The sequence below is a fragment of the Lycorma delicatula genome, chromosome 12, assembly GCF_047948215.1.
Source record: "Lycorma delicatula isolate Av1 chromosome 12, ASM4794821v1, whole genome shotgun sequence".
Lineage (NCBI taxonomy): Eukaryota > Metazoa > Arthropoda > Insecta > Hemiptera > Fulgoridae > Lycorma > Lycorma delicatula.
The window spans coordinates 58,832,735-58,848,953 of NC_134466.1; the positions used below are offsets into that span (position 1 = coordinate 58,832,735).

The window sequence follows — 16,219 nt, forward strand, 5'->3', positions numbered from 1 at the left end:
TTTTAATTACTAGCATAATACCATTTTCTTTTCATTTTTTAAAAAAATAATTTAAAAATAAAAATGATGTTTGATTTTACATCCCAATTTTGAACAGACTAACAAATAATGATCAACAAGAATATTTAAATAAAATCAACATTTCAAGTTTTAAGGGTTACCTAAAAAGCAATGTTTATTATTTCCTAAACAAAGTTTTTATTATTTACTAATAATTAAACAATGTTCAAAACTATTTTCTTAATGATTATCAAAAGAAAGTGATTTTTTTTTGTTTATGTAAAGATTGAGTAAAATGTTTAAGAATGGAGTATCTTATGTAATGAGAGGAAGAAAAAATTTTTTTCTTAGATCTGAATATTAACCAATCTCAAATACTCAAAACACCCAGACCGATTATTCTTAATCTCTTACTTTCTTCTTTTTTTCTTTTGCATTTTCATATTTCAGATTAATAGTTTTTTTAGATATACATTTACTAGCAACTTGTTGCAGCTTCGCCTTTGCTATATGGTTACTTACATTTCCCGTAGCGGTCAATTCTTTTATTTTATGTTCTTTAGTCAAGTAACCAGAGGAAGGTGCAGCATGTCACACATGCAGTTACAATAGCAGTGGCTTTGTTGATAGAGCCACAGTACCCCCGTATATCTTCACACTTAAAAAATCAGAATTAAAAAATACCTGAAAATGGTTTTTAAATTTATCTGAAGAGTATTTTCAAGCTCAGATCTACTGAATATCTCATTTATTATACTCGGGATTGGGTAAATTTACAATCATCCAACATTTTTTTTACCTTTCTTCATCCCCTTTCAAGGTCAAATTCCAAAAGTCAATAAATTTGTTTACCGACATAAAGATTACATTCACCAAAAATCAGGTTATTTCTTCATTTTTTATCAAGAAATTAAAAATATAGCAGGGTTTAAAAAAATTAAAAAAAACATTTTAACACTTTAAATCTCTGACTTCAAAAAATGTAGAAATCAATTTTTGTATATTCGTATAATGATTACACACAACAAAAATTAAGTAGATATCTACATCTCTTATAGAGAAATAAAAAAATAATAATTTCATTGTTACTCTATTTTAACCCATTAACTCAGAATTTCAAAGTAGATTTTCTTAATATGCACTTACACTGTAAGGAGAAACTGTATATAAATTTTCATCAATTTATCTTCAGTAGTTTTTGCCTTTTTGCTGTGTTTGATCATTCACAACATGTTATGTATATATATATATATATATAAAACATCCCTGAAATTATAATGTAGCCAAACCATTTTCTTATTATTATTAAATTATAGAACTTCTAGGTACATGATATTTTTTGTGTACCAAAATATATTGACTTTCTGAATAACCAGTTCTGGAAAGTCCAACATACAATACAATTGTCCATGAAAAAAACAATCTGATCGTAAATCAATACCAATGTGTTTTTGAATGTCTGGCTTTGCGCTTTATTGATTGTTATAGCAAACGAAAGTTTTATAGGGAATTGCAGCCTCTTAAATTGAAATGGTAAGTCTGTTGGAATCATTGGGATGCGAGGTATAACAGCAAGCTCTCCTGCAGCTGAAACTGTCAAAATAGTAGCCTCAATGATGTGATTTCGCATAGTTTTGATTTGCAATCTAGTGCTGTTACATAACCTAGGAGGGTTAAGATTTTGCAGTAAAATAATTGGAACTCTCATTTTAAGATTGAGACTATGAGCTGGAAAACCTGCAGGATTAAAAGAATTCAAAAATTCTGAAGGATAGTGAACTGTATCTTCGGTATTCATTACAGAATGTTCAGATTGTTATTCCTTGCTTTGCTCTTCAACCTTTTCTGAAATCATAATATTAATTTCAAATGCAGAAATATTTCAAGGAGATAATAGATCTTTTACAAAGCCACTCGTAAGGTTTTTGTAAAAGCTTACTAATTTCTGGATAAATATTGGTAATGAAATCATCCACTGTATGCACAACGATACCAATGTTTTCATCGAAAGAAATGTAACCATTATTGAGAGAAAGAGTCTTATTTCCAATATTTAGTAGTTGTAAGGAAAAGTTAGCATCGCCAACCCCAAGATGAACTCTTATATTAGTTCTTAAGTTAATAGTGTGGATAAATTTCCATAAGAGTGATGATTTAAGGCATGTCTGAACAACATCAACCGTAGTTCCTCCTGCGATGACAAGCAATGTTTGCCGAAAGTCTTTAGCAAACACAAAAGTTATACTACCCATTATTTATTGCACGATCTAATATCTCGAAGGGTTCGATCAATGGCTTCAATATGAGCTCAATGACTCATTGTGCATTCATCCTACACTGTAAGTTTAGCATATTTCAACAGATTCTTGCCTACACACAACATTTAATGGTATCTTAAAAGTGGAATCTGCAGTTCTCTCACCGTTTATAAGTGTAGCAGCTACACCTGATGATGCTACACCAATTGCAACGTTTTTAGTTGAGCGAACCTGAGCAAGAACCAGAACGATTAATAAAGTTTTCCCAATGTCTCCAGGAGCACCTAAGGAAAAATCGTATGGTTGTTGCTAGCAACACTGTCATTTATATCATGAAATGTCTGACACTGATCCGGTACTAATTTAGGAAGATTAATACTTACAAATTCTTTCTGTTCATCGACGTTGAAAGAAAGTCTTAACATTACATCATAAGTATTAATAGCTTCTTGATTATCACATTTTGGTAAACCAAAACCACATAAGTATTTCTCAGTTAACATAACGACAATATCTTCAATCTCAATGATACCTCTATTCAATATTCCATCTGAAATTGTAATCACAACGTTACTGGTTTGACGTCGGATTTGACATAATATATCTTTACATGAGGTTTTTTGGAACATTTCCCACAATATGTTCGGTTGGGCAGGATGACAAAAAATTAATATAATTGCAAATAATTCTCTCAATTTAGGTGATGACTGAAGATAGAAGCATTAACAAGCATATCTTTCCAGTGATTATAATTTTTCAATAAGCCAAGTGTTTGGTATAGCACACCATCAACAGTTTTCAAGTAATCAAAATATGTAGGTCCTTTAATAATATACAATAACATACGCAAATGTAAGTGCATTGTTTCGGATCAACTGTATATACTCAAAGTAAAGTTTTTTTTTTTAGCATAGCACAGTTGGTATATAATATTATTTATATATTAATAAATGAAATTCAACCTTACCAATTGGAAATTCAAAAAATCACTAACTGGCCTCAGATGTATGTATATATCTACCATTAATGTACTGATTCAATTCATCTCTTTGATTTTCAATCAAAAAAGTTGCTTGATCTGAACCTTTCGTAATGTATTTTCAAATTTATTAAATTTCTTGCAGGATATTGCAAAATTCAACATTTATATAGGCAAAAAGCAATAAGACAATAGTGGACAATGTGGGATGATCTATTTATTATCAATATCGATTATGTTTCCTTGCATATTTACAGTAGGAGCATGATATCCGTTCTCTGGACTTCTCTTGCGATAATTCGGGTAACTGTCATCTGTAGTTTGAGTGTCGTAAATGTACATTCAAGGATGCTTTTTTGAACATTTTCCATTTATCATGCGTGGTGATGACCTATTTATATCACCACATAATCCGTGACACATATGTTTACAAACAATGTGATACAGTAATGGGTCAACATTTTTATCAGGGAGTTCAGCAGATATGATAAGATCAATTTCATCAGATCGTATTTCAATTACAAACCACACCTATATATGACAATGAGGTAAGCCTCGTTTTGCCACTCAACATTTAGCACATAGCAGTTGAGATACCCAATTTTTTTTTTTTCTTTAATAAGATCTAGTAGTTTTTAATTTTCAAACTTTGGATATAATTAGTGACTATCAGTAGAGTTCTCATCAGTGAATAGTTCCGTTTTTTTTTTTTTTTATTTCTGGCCATTCAGGATTGTAAGTAAAAGTTATAAATAAATCTGGATGTCCATGTTTATGCATGTATGTCATAGCATCTTGAGATTTCTCATGCATATACTGCGGTGAACCAGTGAAAGATGAGGGAAGTATAACACTTTGACCCATGTTGTTAGAATTAACATAGGTGTCTTGTTGCACAGTATCTTGAAGATAAATGTAATCATCAGCACATATTTTTTTTTTTGTTACTACAAATAAAGACTAATTTTTCACTGATCATTTTGGCCATCATGTCAATTCAATATTAATGAAATAAGTTTCTGTAATAATGTAAAAAATTGTCAATGTTATCTTAAACCATAAGACAATAAGCATCAAACTGAATGCAGGAAACCATTTTATTTTGTTCATTTTTATTCAGCGAAATAGTTAGATAATAACCCTCTTCACCCATCAAAATCATAAAGGGATATTATAAAGGATCATAAGAGCGATGAAGTTCAGACACATGTTGCATCTGACTGTCACGACAACATAAAATTATATCTCTAGGTCCTTTATCTTCATCAACCAGTAAAACAGCAACTTCATTAGTAGTAGGAGCATTATAGTGTCCCCTATGCTGATTAACAGGTACATAATCAGCATGAATCATTAATGTAAAATCTTCCGCGTAACCCAAAGTTGTGTTGTCAATATTGCATTTAAACTCTCTGATCAAATTATTATGGTCCAACAAAACTTTCTGGAGTGCTGTTATTAGTTCCTTCTTCAAGTTTGGAACAATATTAGTACGAAGGGAAGTCTGATCACCATCAGAATGGAAGTAAATTTGTAAAAATTGGTGATCGATAGCAGGTGCTGGCAATAAACTTCCTATGCAGTGGTAAACTTAACCTTGAATTTTAAACATAGGCATAAAATTCCCTTCTACAAGTTGTTTAGCACAGAAAGAAGTCATCTGAAATATAGTGTTCTATTTTCTAACATTATCAAGAAAATATTCTGACAAAGGATGAGATCCTAATACTAAACTCATGATTAGTTATGGCAGCTCATAAAGTACAGGAAACGAAACTTTCCCACCAGAATAACACATGCTAGGCTTTATCTTATCATTTTTTTGTAAAGCAAAGATTGCATATTTTAATCACTGTACCAATTTGTATATCTTTTCTATTATTACAATTCAAATGCAGATCATATTTAAAAGCAGATCTGAACTTTAAATTAACTTTCCTATATTGTATAGCATTTTAAAATTCTATACAATATATAGCATTGGTTGGGGCTCACGCTCTTCCACAGTCTCGTGTAAACGCAATGTAGACATATGCCTCGCATCTGTAGATTTTCCATCAATATTACTTCTCTTCTATTTTGGCATGATTTTAGAAATAAAATTCAACAAATGCTGCCAAAATAGATAAATTTCTCTCTATAAAAAAAAAGTATGGTGTGTTGGTTGGTTTGTTTGTTTGTTTGTTGTATATGCTCAGATTTGTTGTAGCTGCTGTTGGCGCGAAGTGGACCGATGGTGTTACACCGGGTGACTGCAAACAGCTCCCTCCATGACTCTTTCCCACTAGAAGCAGTCCCTTGTCAATTTTAATTTAGCATAGATTATTTTAATTTAATTTGTATTTTTATTTAATTTTATAAATTTGAATAATCAGATATTTATCACCTACCACAGAACCAATATAGCATATTACCTGAGAACTCGAATAAAATTGCATTTACCTAACTATATATCAAAGAAACAAATTAAAATTGTCTGATATTCAATAATTAATAATTATCGGCAGCGTACACTCTCATGATTAAGTAGACTGAATTTAGTTGTTGTATGAAGCGCAACATGTTCGCCACCTACAGACAGCCAACACACTATGTAAAAAGTTGTTGCATGAAACGCAACATATCCGCTGCCTAGTGGAGAGTCAACATACTATGTATTGATGCAGTGAAGCATTTTTTTTTTTATTGTTGTTTTTCATATTTTTTTGAGATGAAATAAATCTATAAATCTTCTCAGTTATGCAAAGAAACACGGGTAAAAGTTTGGTTGTGACTGATCGAGTAGTTTTTTGTTTATCCTGAACAAAAAACACGCCTTCCTCTTTATATAATAGTATAGATTAAACATACTAATGAAATAAAAGTAAAAACAAAAAAAAATCTATACATTAAGAAAAATGATAAATGAAAAAAAATACATTTAGAGAAACATTTATTTAAATTTAATTTTTTCCACTACTTTATAGTTATTCTTAGCTAAAATTATAAGCTGGTAACATAAATACCTGACCTATTACGGATTTTCATTTAAGAAACCAAGCATTTGACAGGTTTCAGGTCAAGCCTACTGCATTTCTTGTCACAAATTAAAGCAGAGCCAAGAACAATACAGAGGTCTTCACTTCAGCAAACAACACTGAATATTTATTTAATTCTGTGATATTCTTCATGACAAATGATTAATTGTTAGCGTAATTCATGACATCATCATTGAAATCACAACAGCGTAATAATTAAGAGTTAATTATTTGAAACAAGGATACAGACATTTTTTATCCAGTATCTAAGAATAACTCTGTATGTTTGAGAGTAGTGCTGCACATATAGATTGGTAATTAAATTTTATGCCTTTATCACAACTCTTTATCAGCCTCATTATCTAAGCTTTGAATAGAATGAACAATAATAAACAGCAGTAAGTATCTGGCTATGTTTTCAGCAACATTTTTATGCATGTGAACACAAGGAGATAGCTTGTGTTGCTAGTGGCTTAAGACCAATGTTGTTTGTACCCCAGCGTATCTCAAAATAAATGGGAATCATCAATGAGTCTGGACATGTTTAAGTTAGTAGACACCATCAGTTGACTTCTATAGCCAGTGAGAAAGAGCTAGAAATGTTGCTCTCTAAGTGTAGATCCCAAACATCAGTATTACCTTGAATTTGGATATAAGTAGCTGTAGTTCCGTCAACTGGTGTTGAAAATGCGACATACACATTGCCGGTGATCTTCTGCACTTAAGATAGCATAAAACTCAATCTGTAATGAGCTTAAAAAAGATAGAAAACATCATTTTGAAACAGGAAATTTTATAAAAAATCATATATTTTTCTTTCCACTTAATAATTATTAACTTTACTTCAAAATCACTTTGTTCAGTAATTTATTTTCTGAGACCATTACTGGTATGATAATGGTTTCCTAAATAAATATACGCATCTAAGTAATTCATAATTTTTACTATAACACTAATAATGAAATTTAAATTTAAAGAAAATTATTTTTAAGCAATCTAACTCAAATATGCAAAGTTTTCAAGGAATGGAACAATTAACTAAAAGTACCCAAGAAAAAATAATTTACTTACCTTGCAAAGGCAATCAACAGAAATAAACCTGCTATGTATACAAGGATCCCACCGTACACAATTCCATCTGTAAAAAAAAAAACCATCACAAAATATTAGTTCTGAATATACACATACCAGAAACATAATTAACATGATTTAAGCAATGTAAATAGTATATTTTTTTTAATTTTCTGCCATCAATCACTTGACTGATTTAATGTACGTTTTCATTCCTTTCTAATCTGAGCTCTACTTGTATCCCCAAGAATTTTAGTACTGTTTAATTTCACAGAAAGAGCAGAAAACACGGCTAAATGTATTGCGAGCTGAAACTCGCTAACGAACCGTTTTCTTATTTATGTTCATATGAATTTTTTTCTTATTTTTGGCTGTACATCATCTCACAAGAGATTGCCGTGTAATTTGGAATCACATTCTATTTGTATATATATATATATATATATATAAGAAATTATACAAAATGAGTTTTAATTAGTTACGTTTGAATTTTTAGTTTCGACTGTGAAAAAAATAATATAAAAATATAAATCCTTTAAGACGTTATTTGTTTCTTACCAAAGAAGAACTAACGATTTTTACTATAACATCATGTTATTTGGAAAAAAATATACCTATGAAGCATATAATTGTTGAATGTATTATGTAAAACTCAAACACAAGTTACAGATGTCAAAGGGAAACTACAATAAAATATTACTCGTCAAAAGCTCAATTACCAGGTGGGAATGAATTGCCGTTCTGTCGCGATGCACTCCTCCTCCACGTGTTATTAACAGAGCCGATACTACCTCATACACTCTGGGTTGAACTACTACACATCTGTGTTTGCGCATACTAAACTTTAACACCAAACTTAAGAATGCGGCTGTTTTAAGGCTAGTACGTATGATACTATTGATAGATGTCGAAGTTGGAAATACAAAACGTTAACAGCAACGGAACGTTCAGCTGTCTTGTTCTACGTTGTCAGAAGCAGGAAGAGATTCAGTCATCCCAAAGGTATTTAAAGAATGCAAGTATATTTTTATATATATCTACATCAACTTGAATACAAAAAAATATCAGCTCGTATTATTTTTTAACAAACAAACAAACCTATCTCATGATTTTAAAAAATGTTTACATTATAGAGGAAGTGTTTCTGGTGAAGCTAATCTTTTAATAACAACAAATTTTCTATATTCTAAATCATACTTACTTTTTTTTAATCTACCCTATGTACGTCTCTTCTAAAATGGATTTAATAAATAAGATAAAGTCATTAGTAAGTCACAAATCGATGTGGGATAACTGAAAATAGTTTTTAATAATTTCAAACAGTCTCATTATGTGACAGTATAATCCAGCTTAATATATAATCAGCAGTTGCTTGATAGCAAATGACCAGAACAACTCAGTTAAAGATCGTTACCACAACCAAAAAATAAAATTAAAATAAGCTGGTGTGCATTTTTTTCAGTGTAAAAACTTTCAGCAAAGAATATTTATAACGAATATTCCAAAATTAAAATGAACTGGTACAAAACTAGTTTGATAAATTTTCTCAAAAACAACCTCTAAAGTTGTTGACTTTAATGATAAAAACTAAATAAAAGGTCTGGCTTTATCCAATATGCACTTCAGTCGTTCGGCTTATGTTGTCACTAGAAACAAAGTCCTAGAATTGGTCCACAGCCTCCCTACTGGAATCTTGACACTCAACATGGTGAACCTTGAAGGATCAGATTTGCACTCTTAGAATTAATAATGAGGAAAAAGGAATCAAAGATAAGGAACAAAGTGGGTGTTAAAGAAACTAAATTTACCTCTGTAATTACGGATAGTTGACTAACTTAACAAGTTTCCAAGTTGTCTTTTAAAATTGTGACAAAATAATCAATAACAGTAACAACGGTAGAGAAAGTGATATTTGCTGACAGTTGAAAAATAAAAGATAAAACAAACTTCAACTGTGTCTTCATATTGTAAACTTACCGTAAAATCCATGATAATCTGAATTCATAAAACAAAACTTCTCGTGGTAGATTCCAAACAAGTTACTAAGGAAAACAAAATGAATCAATAAGACTATTTTTACTAATCTCTGAAGAAACACATTAGCAACATCCAACCCTAACGAAAGCACTTTTTCTTATTTTCATGCAAGAAATTCAAGGTTACGTCCTCAATTGATGAAGTTATGCTTACAGTGTTTTGGGATTCTCAAGAATAGCTTAAGCTCATTTCAAGTAACAAGATGATAATGTAGATGCTGCATCATACTGCAATGATGTGTTAATACTTTAATAAAAAATTCAACGACTACATCCAAGGACTACAAAATAACAAAAATTTATTTTAAACATTTCACTTTTTGGTTTGAGCGAAGGATATTTACTGCTGACCTTAAATTTAATTTTATTATTAACCAATATTGAAATTGAAAAAACTTTATAAATAAATGTCAATAATATATGTAATATCTGAAGGCAGGTCCATAGTACACTATGGCATCCTCTCCACTGTTTTTAACATCACTCAGCGACTTCTCACACCAGCAGCCAAAGTAGTGCATTCAAAAGGCACATCAATTAATTTACAATGACTTGCATCATATCTAATTATGACAGCACTATTACAGTAACGAAAAGTTTTCTGGTAATTTTTTATTACAAATAACATTATCTATACCTAACATTTTGTTTAAGATGAATATGAAGTAATTTATTTATTTCTTGGAAGTATATGTTTTTTTCACATATGTTACTAAGCTTTTGATATAAATAAACAGTAACAACACAATACAAAAGTGTATGAAATAAGTATGATTTTCTTTGACGTAGTGTTGTTATTTACAAAAATTATTTCTAAATAGCATGTACACACCAATAACTAACATTCTTTTGAGCTTTGTAAGCCTACAAAACTACAAAATAGAAATATTAAATTGTACAAAGAACATAAATAAATAAAGTGTTAAAGAAATGTGAGTAAAAGTAATATAATTATTATTAAAAAAAAATTTGAATATTACAGAGATATTACGTCTGTAATATAATAAACGTAAAATTAATATAATTAATTAAAACGTTAATTTGTACTATTTTTATAAACATAACACATATAATGGCTTCATACAAAATAATTTATATAGTAGCTCAAATAAATGAAATAAATAGCAGGTGAAATAAAATAATAATAATTAAATGACAAATTTAAAGAAATAAATAATAGCAAAAATAAATTAATATGGTAGAATAAACAATAATAATAATAAATACAAGTTTTACTTTCATGGCTACCAATAGCACGTGTTCTAGAATTGTAGGAGTGGGGTAGAGATGGCAAGTTAGAGGTAGCTTGTAGTGAGGACCTGCCTTTAGATTTCACATATACTTATTGCATATTAAGTTCACCAAAAAGGGAAAGTATGTTTTAACTGCTTATTGGAATTGTATGTTACTAAACATACAAATAGTTTTTTTTTGTGTAGTATACTTAATGGCTAATATTATTTTCACCAGTACTACCCTGAAAAGAAATTTTATACTATAACCTAGAATGGGCAGGCAAACAACAAATCAATTTCAAAACATACTTTGGAAAATAGAAACAGAAAATAGAACTTTCTTAAGCCCTCAGTTTCGCGACTCATTTTTTAGTTTATTAATATCCAATTTAGGTTTTCATCAATAATTAACCTCAAATATTTTTTTCAATCTGCTCTCTATCACCACACAATTATTACCAAATTGAATACACCTGCTCTTACCAGATTTAGGTTTATACTTATAACTCTAACCTTAACCCTAACCTAAGAACAGATGATTATCTGAACAGGTTACCATAACTCACAAAACTGATTGCTGATTGACTTACGTACTGATACCGGGACGCAGACTTTGACCTTGCTCAAGTCACCTGCTGTCCAAACCTGCTTTTCAACATTAAGATCTTGTGTTTTCCTGATCCAAAGCATATCTACTATATTACATTAAAATACGAAAAAAACTGATATTGATTAAATAATTGATCTGAATTATCCAAAATTCACCAAAAATTGAATTTTACAGCCAAAAATAAACACAATAAATGAATGAATTTGACTGATATAATCACAAAACACAAACAACAAAGGCAATTTTAGAAATATATAGAAAATCTACAATGACACACTCTTATCACACTATTTCAAACCTTACTGCTTTTATAAATATGACCCATACACTATTCAACACAACTACATCATCTGAAGATGACATAGAACTCAGCACTGTAAATGCATAGCACACGTAACAGATATAACAGCACACTTACTGACACATTACGATAGAAAACAAAGAAAGATAAGAATACAGAGTTTAAGATAAAAAATATATCATGTTAATACATAAACAATGACTTAGAGAAAGTAAATGACAAATTTAAAAATCTCCACAAAATGTAGCTTTCACAAAAATAAATAAAACAAGATAAATCATTTACTCAAAACATAATCACCAAAAAATTTCTACTTTCTTTTTCTGTTTAGCCTCCAGAACCACCGTAAGGTACTAATTCAGAGGATGATGTGTATAAAAGTAAATGAAGTGTAATCTTGTACAGTCCCAGGTCAACCGTTCCTGAGAAGTGTAGTTAACTGAAACCCAACCACCAAAGAACACCAGTATCCATGATCTAGTATTCAAATCCACTTAAAAGTAACTGCCTTCACTAGGATTTGAACCTTAGAACTCTCGATTTCGAAATCAACTAATTTGCAATCAATTTCAAACAATTTCTACTGGAATAGCTAAACTAAACTCTGATCAATTGTGAAAAAGGACTAAATTATTCAAACGGGATGCAGTTATAAACCAAGATATAACTTAAAACCCTTTCTCAGCAACATACAATCATTATTTGCTTACAATCTTATAGATACAAATCATATGTCTACCAACATTAACTTTTATACAGATTTGAATACTAGACAGTGGATACTGTGTATTTCTGGTGTTGGTTGGGATTCAATTAACCACACATCTCAGGAATGGTTCGTCTGAGTCTGTACAAGACTAGATCTCACTTAGATGTCGTATGTATCATCCTCATCTTATTGGTACATGGGGGGGGGGGGGGTTGTTTTTTGTTTACTAGTTGAACAGATTATAATGTAATATTAGGGGAAAAAATTTCCAATATATATTGTCCATTAAAAAAAAAAGACCAACCTACTAACATCACCAGAAATTAATGTAAAAACAGCGTAACCAGTCACTGAAAATGGTCAGAAAAATATATTTTTTTAAATAAGTTTTGAAACATTTTATTACACATTTGATTCAATGTGCCTTTAAAAAAAGTTAAAATTTCAAACTAATATCATTGCCAACTGTCATAGACAAATATAAACAAAACAAAAATCGTTCAGTATCTATGACATAAGTTATCTTATAATCTTAACAGCAACAATGTAAGTAAATTAACTCACTGAGTTTTGTTTCAATATAGTTTTTTTTAATTAAATATTAAAAATCAATCAATTAACTTTTAAACTTGTTTTTATTTCTTATAATTATTTTTTTAAATATTGTCTATATTTTTATTTGTAAACCGTATGAATGTAGCAACAATGAAATGTAAATATTGAATACAAAAAACATAAATAAGAAATTAGTGCACAGATTGATTAGACAAACTGTACGCTTTCTGACTTAAGACTACAAACATAAAATAAGTACAGAATAACAGTTTGAAACTTCTCTTAATATTTGATAAATGTTTCCAGTGTAGATAAAGAATTTTTTTTTAATAACATGTATATTTCGTATGATGTAATTTACTTTTTTTTCATTATTACTATTATAATAAAATACAATCAGGATTCCTGGTTTCACTTGGAAGGAAGTAATGTACTGATTGTGGTTATTCACATTACCGACTTAAAAGCAATTACTATTACCTCACGAAAATATATAAAAATACAACTTGGCTAACTTTTATTAAGTTAGGGTGGATCACTTAAAAAATAAATAAATAACTTCCAAATATTATATAAAAACAAAAGTGCATAATACTAATTAAATTAATCAGAGAAAACCCTCATAGGTGATGTACTACTAATAACATACAACTTATAATGAATACCTATGATGGAATTACCTGAAAAATAAAATTTCAAAAATAAGAAAAAATACAAACACAATAATAAAATATTAAAAATTAGGCTGCTACTGCAACATATAACCAGAAAACCAAATAGATATAATTAGTAATAGAATTCGGTAAAAATGCAGATCTACGTATATGTGACATAAAGGATAATGGATACAGTGATTGACTTCATCTTCAATTTTTGTTATGGGAAGTTGTAATTATTTAAATCATAATAACCAAATCTGACGAACAGAACCGAAAAAGGGGTACAAAATAAAAAGATAACTTTTAAAAAACAAACGCATGCGTACAAGCAAAATATTCGTTAATAACAACCCTGTTTCACATTCGTAAATAAGAAATTAACCCCAAAATAAAATTAATCCCAATTCAATTAATTCGTCAATAACAAAAACTAAATTTTTCTTTAAAAAAACTGACCTGAAGCTTTAGGATAATCAAGTTTTGGATCACTAGTCATAATGGCCACTAATATCAAATAAAATAAAATTTCATGTACTATACAACTAACAGACACAACAGGACACACCTACTCTACACGTAATGGCGTACTATACGTCTCGACTAGGAAGAGAACTACCAATTCAACCTGCAACCTGAATTATCTGTTACCTGTGACCAGACTCATTGAATCCTTTTAAACTATCACGACAAGTCAGTTACATGATAAGATTTGTAAACTGTCTCCAGAATTTAAATTTAAATTTGAAGAATTAAAAAAGGTTTATTAATAATTACAATACAATAAATAAACCTACCGAAAATTTATGAATGCCATTGAAAATAAAGACACCTGAATAACAAAATTCGGTACATGAATAACCATCATTGTGTCAAAATGTGAAATCTTTTCCCTTATCTTAGGATAATTCGTTATTCAATAACGCTCAATAATTTAATTCTCTGTCAAGTCGGATAATACGTTTAAATTGCATCAATTTTAACTACTGGAGCTACCGAAGGCCGAACGAAAAACACTGCTTGAAAGCAATATTTTTTCATCCAAAAAGGCCCTCGAGAGGTGCTTGTTTACAACCTGCTGTAGTACAATATTTTCTCCCAAAAAAGTTATGAAATTATATGATTTCGATATGGCAAAAAAAGTAAAAAACTATAATTACATTTTGTAAATCGTTATCCATGACATTTGTATCGCTAGCCATGAAATAATCAGATGTCAACGCCTGTATATCAGTGAATAGATTCACAACAAAAAAATTAGAAGGTGCATTAGCTACCAATATACAGGCTACAAATGTAAGTTTTTAAAAGTGTATTCTGGGAATTAAAATGTCACATCTCGGCACAATTAAATAAGCTGCGACTAAACATTAATTAAATGAAGCCTTTATTCAGAAAATACATCATGTAGATCCAGGCAGGAATAGGTAGGCATACTGCCCCATTATTTGTCTTTCTTTCTTTTTCCTGTTTAGCCTCCGGTAACTACCATTTTTTAGATAATACTTCAGAGGATGAATGAGGATGATATGTATGAGTGTAAATGAAGTGTAGTCTTGTACATTCTCAGTTCGACCAATCCTGAGATGTGCGGTTAATTTAAACCCAACCACCACCAAAGAACACCGGTATCCACGATCTAGCATTCAATTCCATGTAAAAATAACTGTCTTTACTAGGACTTGAACGCTGGAACTCTCGGCTTCCAAATCAGCTGATTTGGGAAGACGCGTTCACCACTAGACCAACCCGGTGGGTCTCATTTTTTGCCTTCTTTTTTCTTTTTCCTGTTTAGCCGGTAACTACCGTTTAGATAATACTTCAGAGGATGATATGTATGAGTGTGAATGAAGTGTAGTCTTGTACATTCTCAGTTCGACCATACTTGAGATGTGTGGTTAATTGAAACCCAACCACCAAAGAACACCGGTATCCACGATCTAGTATTCAAGTCCGTGTAAAAACCCATTATTTGCCTGTATAAAGCAAACGAAACGGTGACTGTATTTTTTGTTTGAAATAGAAACACATGAAATAATAAATATTAAATTAAATGCCTTAAGATACTAAATATTAAAACACTATATTTTTAAGGGAGTTAATGAAAATTATTTGATATATGTGTGCACACACACACACACCAAAAAGTTACGTTTTTTAATTAGTATTAATTAAAAATTTTTCTACGAGAAATATTGTTTCAGTAAAAAAAATCGTTTAATTTAAATACACCGAGAAGAAGTTCTTTTAAATTGTTCGGTAATTTATTAAAATGGAAATTGGGCTATAAGGTCCACTGTGTTGAGCTACACGAAAATAGTTCTGCAGTCAGCTTTGATGAGGTGGAAAAAACTGTCATTTTTTTAAAAGAATAAGTGACTATTCTTTTTAGTAAAGATTACATATTAATAAATATAAACAGATCATCGGGCTGGTCTAGTGGTTAACTCGTCGACACAAATCACTTGTTTAATAGCTGATTTTTTTAAGTCGAAGGTTCTAAGGTTTGAATGCTAGCAAAAGTTAGTTGCTTTTATATGGATTTGATACTAGGCAGTGGATGGATACCAGTGTACTTTGGTGTTTGAGGTTCAATTAACCACACATCTCAGGACAACACGTCACGGCCTCAATCTGTACGAGACTACACCTCATTTACATGTCATACATATCATCCTCATCTCATTGTGCGATGGGAACGGATTGGTTATTGTTCAGTAGTTGAACAGATTGCAACGTATAAATAAAATTGCGTAGCTCAAAAATGGCTTCCGTGTTGGTCAGTCAATGTT

At 30.3% G+C, this 16,219-nt stretch overlaps 1 protein-coding gene across 1 annotated transcript in view; it reads right to left on the reverse strand.

The window, feature by feature from the left end:
- pck (Claudin superfamily protein pickel) overlaps positions 1–14,037 on the reverse strand; it is a 43,112-nt gene extending 29,075 nt beyond the window's left edge. The window contains exons 1-2 of the mRNA XM_075380535.1: positions 13,887–14,037; positions 7,326–7,392 (exon numbers count right to left, since the gene is read on the reverse strand). Coding sequence (XP_075236650.1) covers positions 7,326–7,392; positions 13,887–13,926 — 107 coding nt within the window. The 5' untranslated portion in view covers positions 13,927–14,037. The remainder of the gene's footprint in view (positions 1–7,325; positions 7,393–13,886) is intronic.
- Between the last annotated feature and the right edge of the window lie 2,182 nt (positions 14,038–16,219).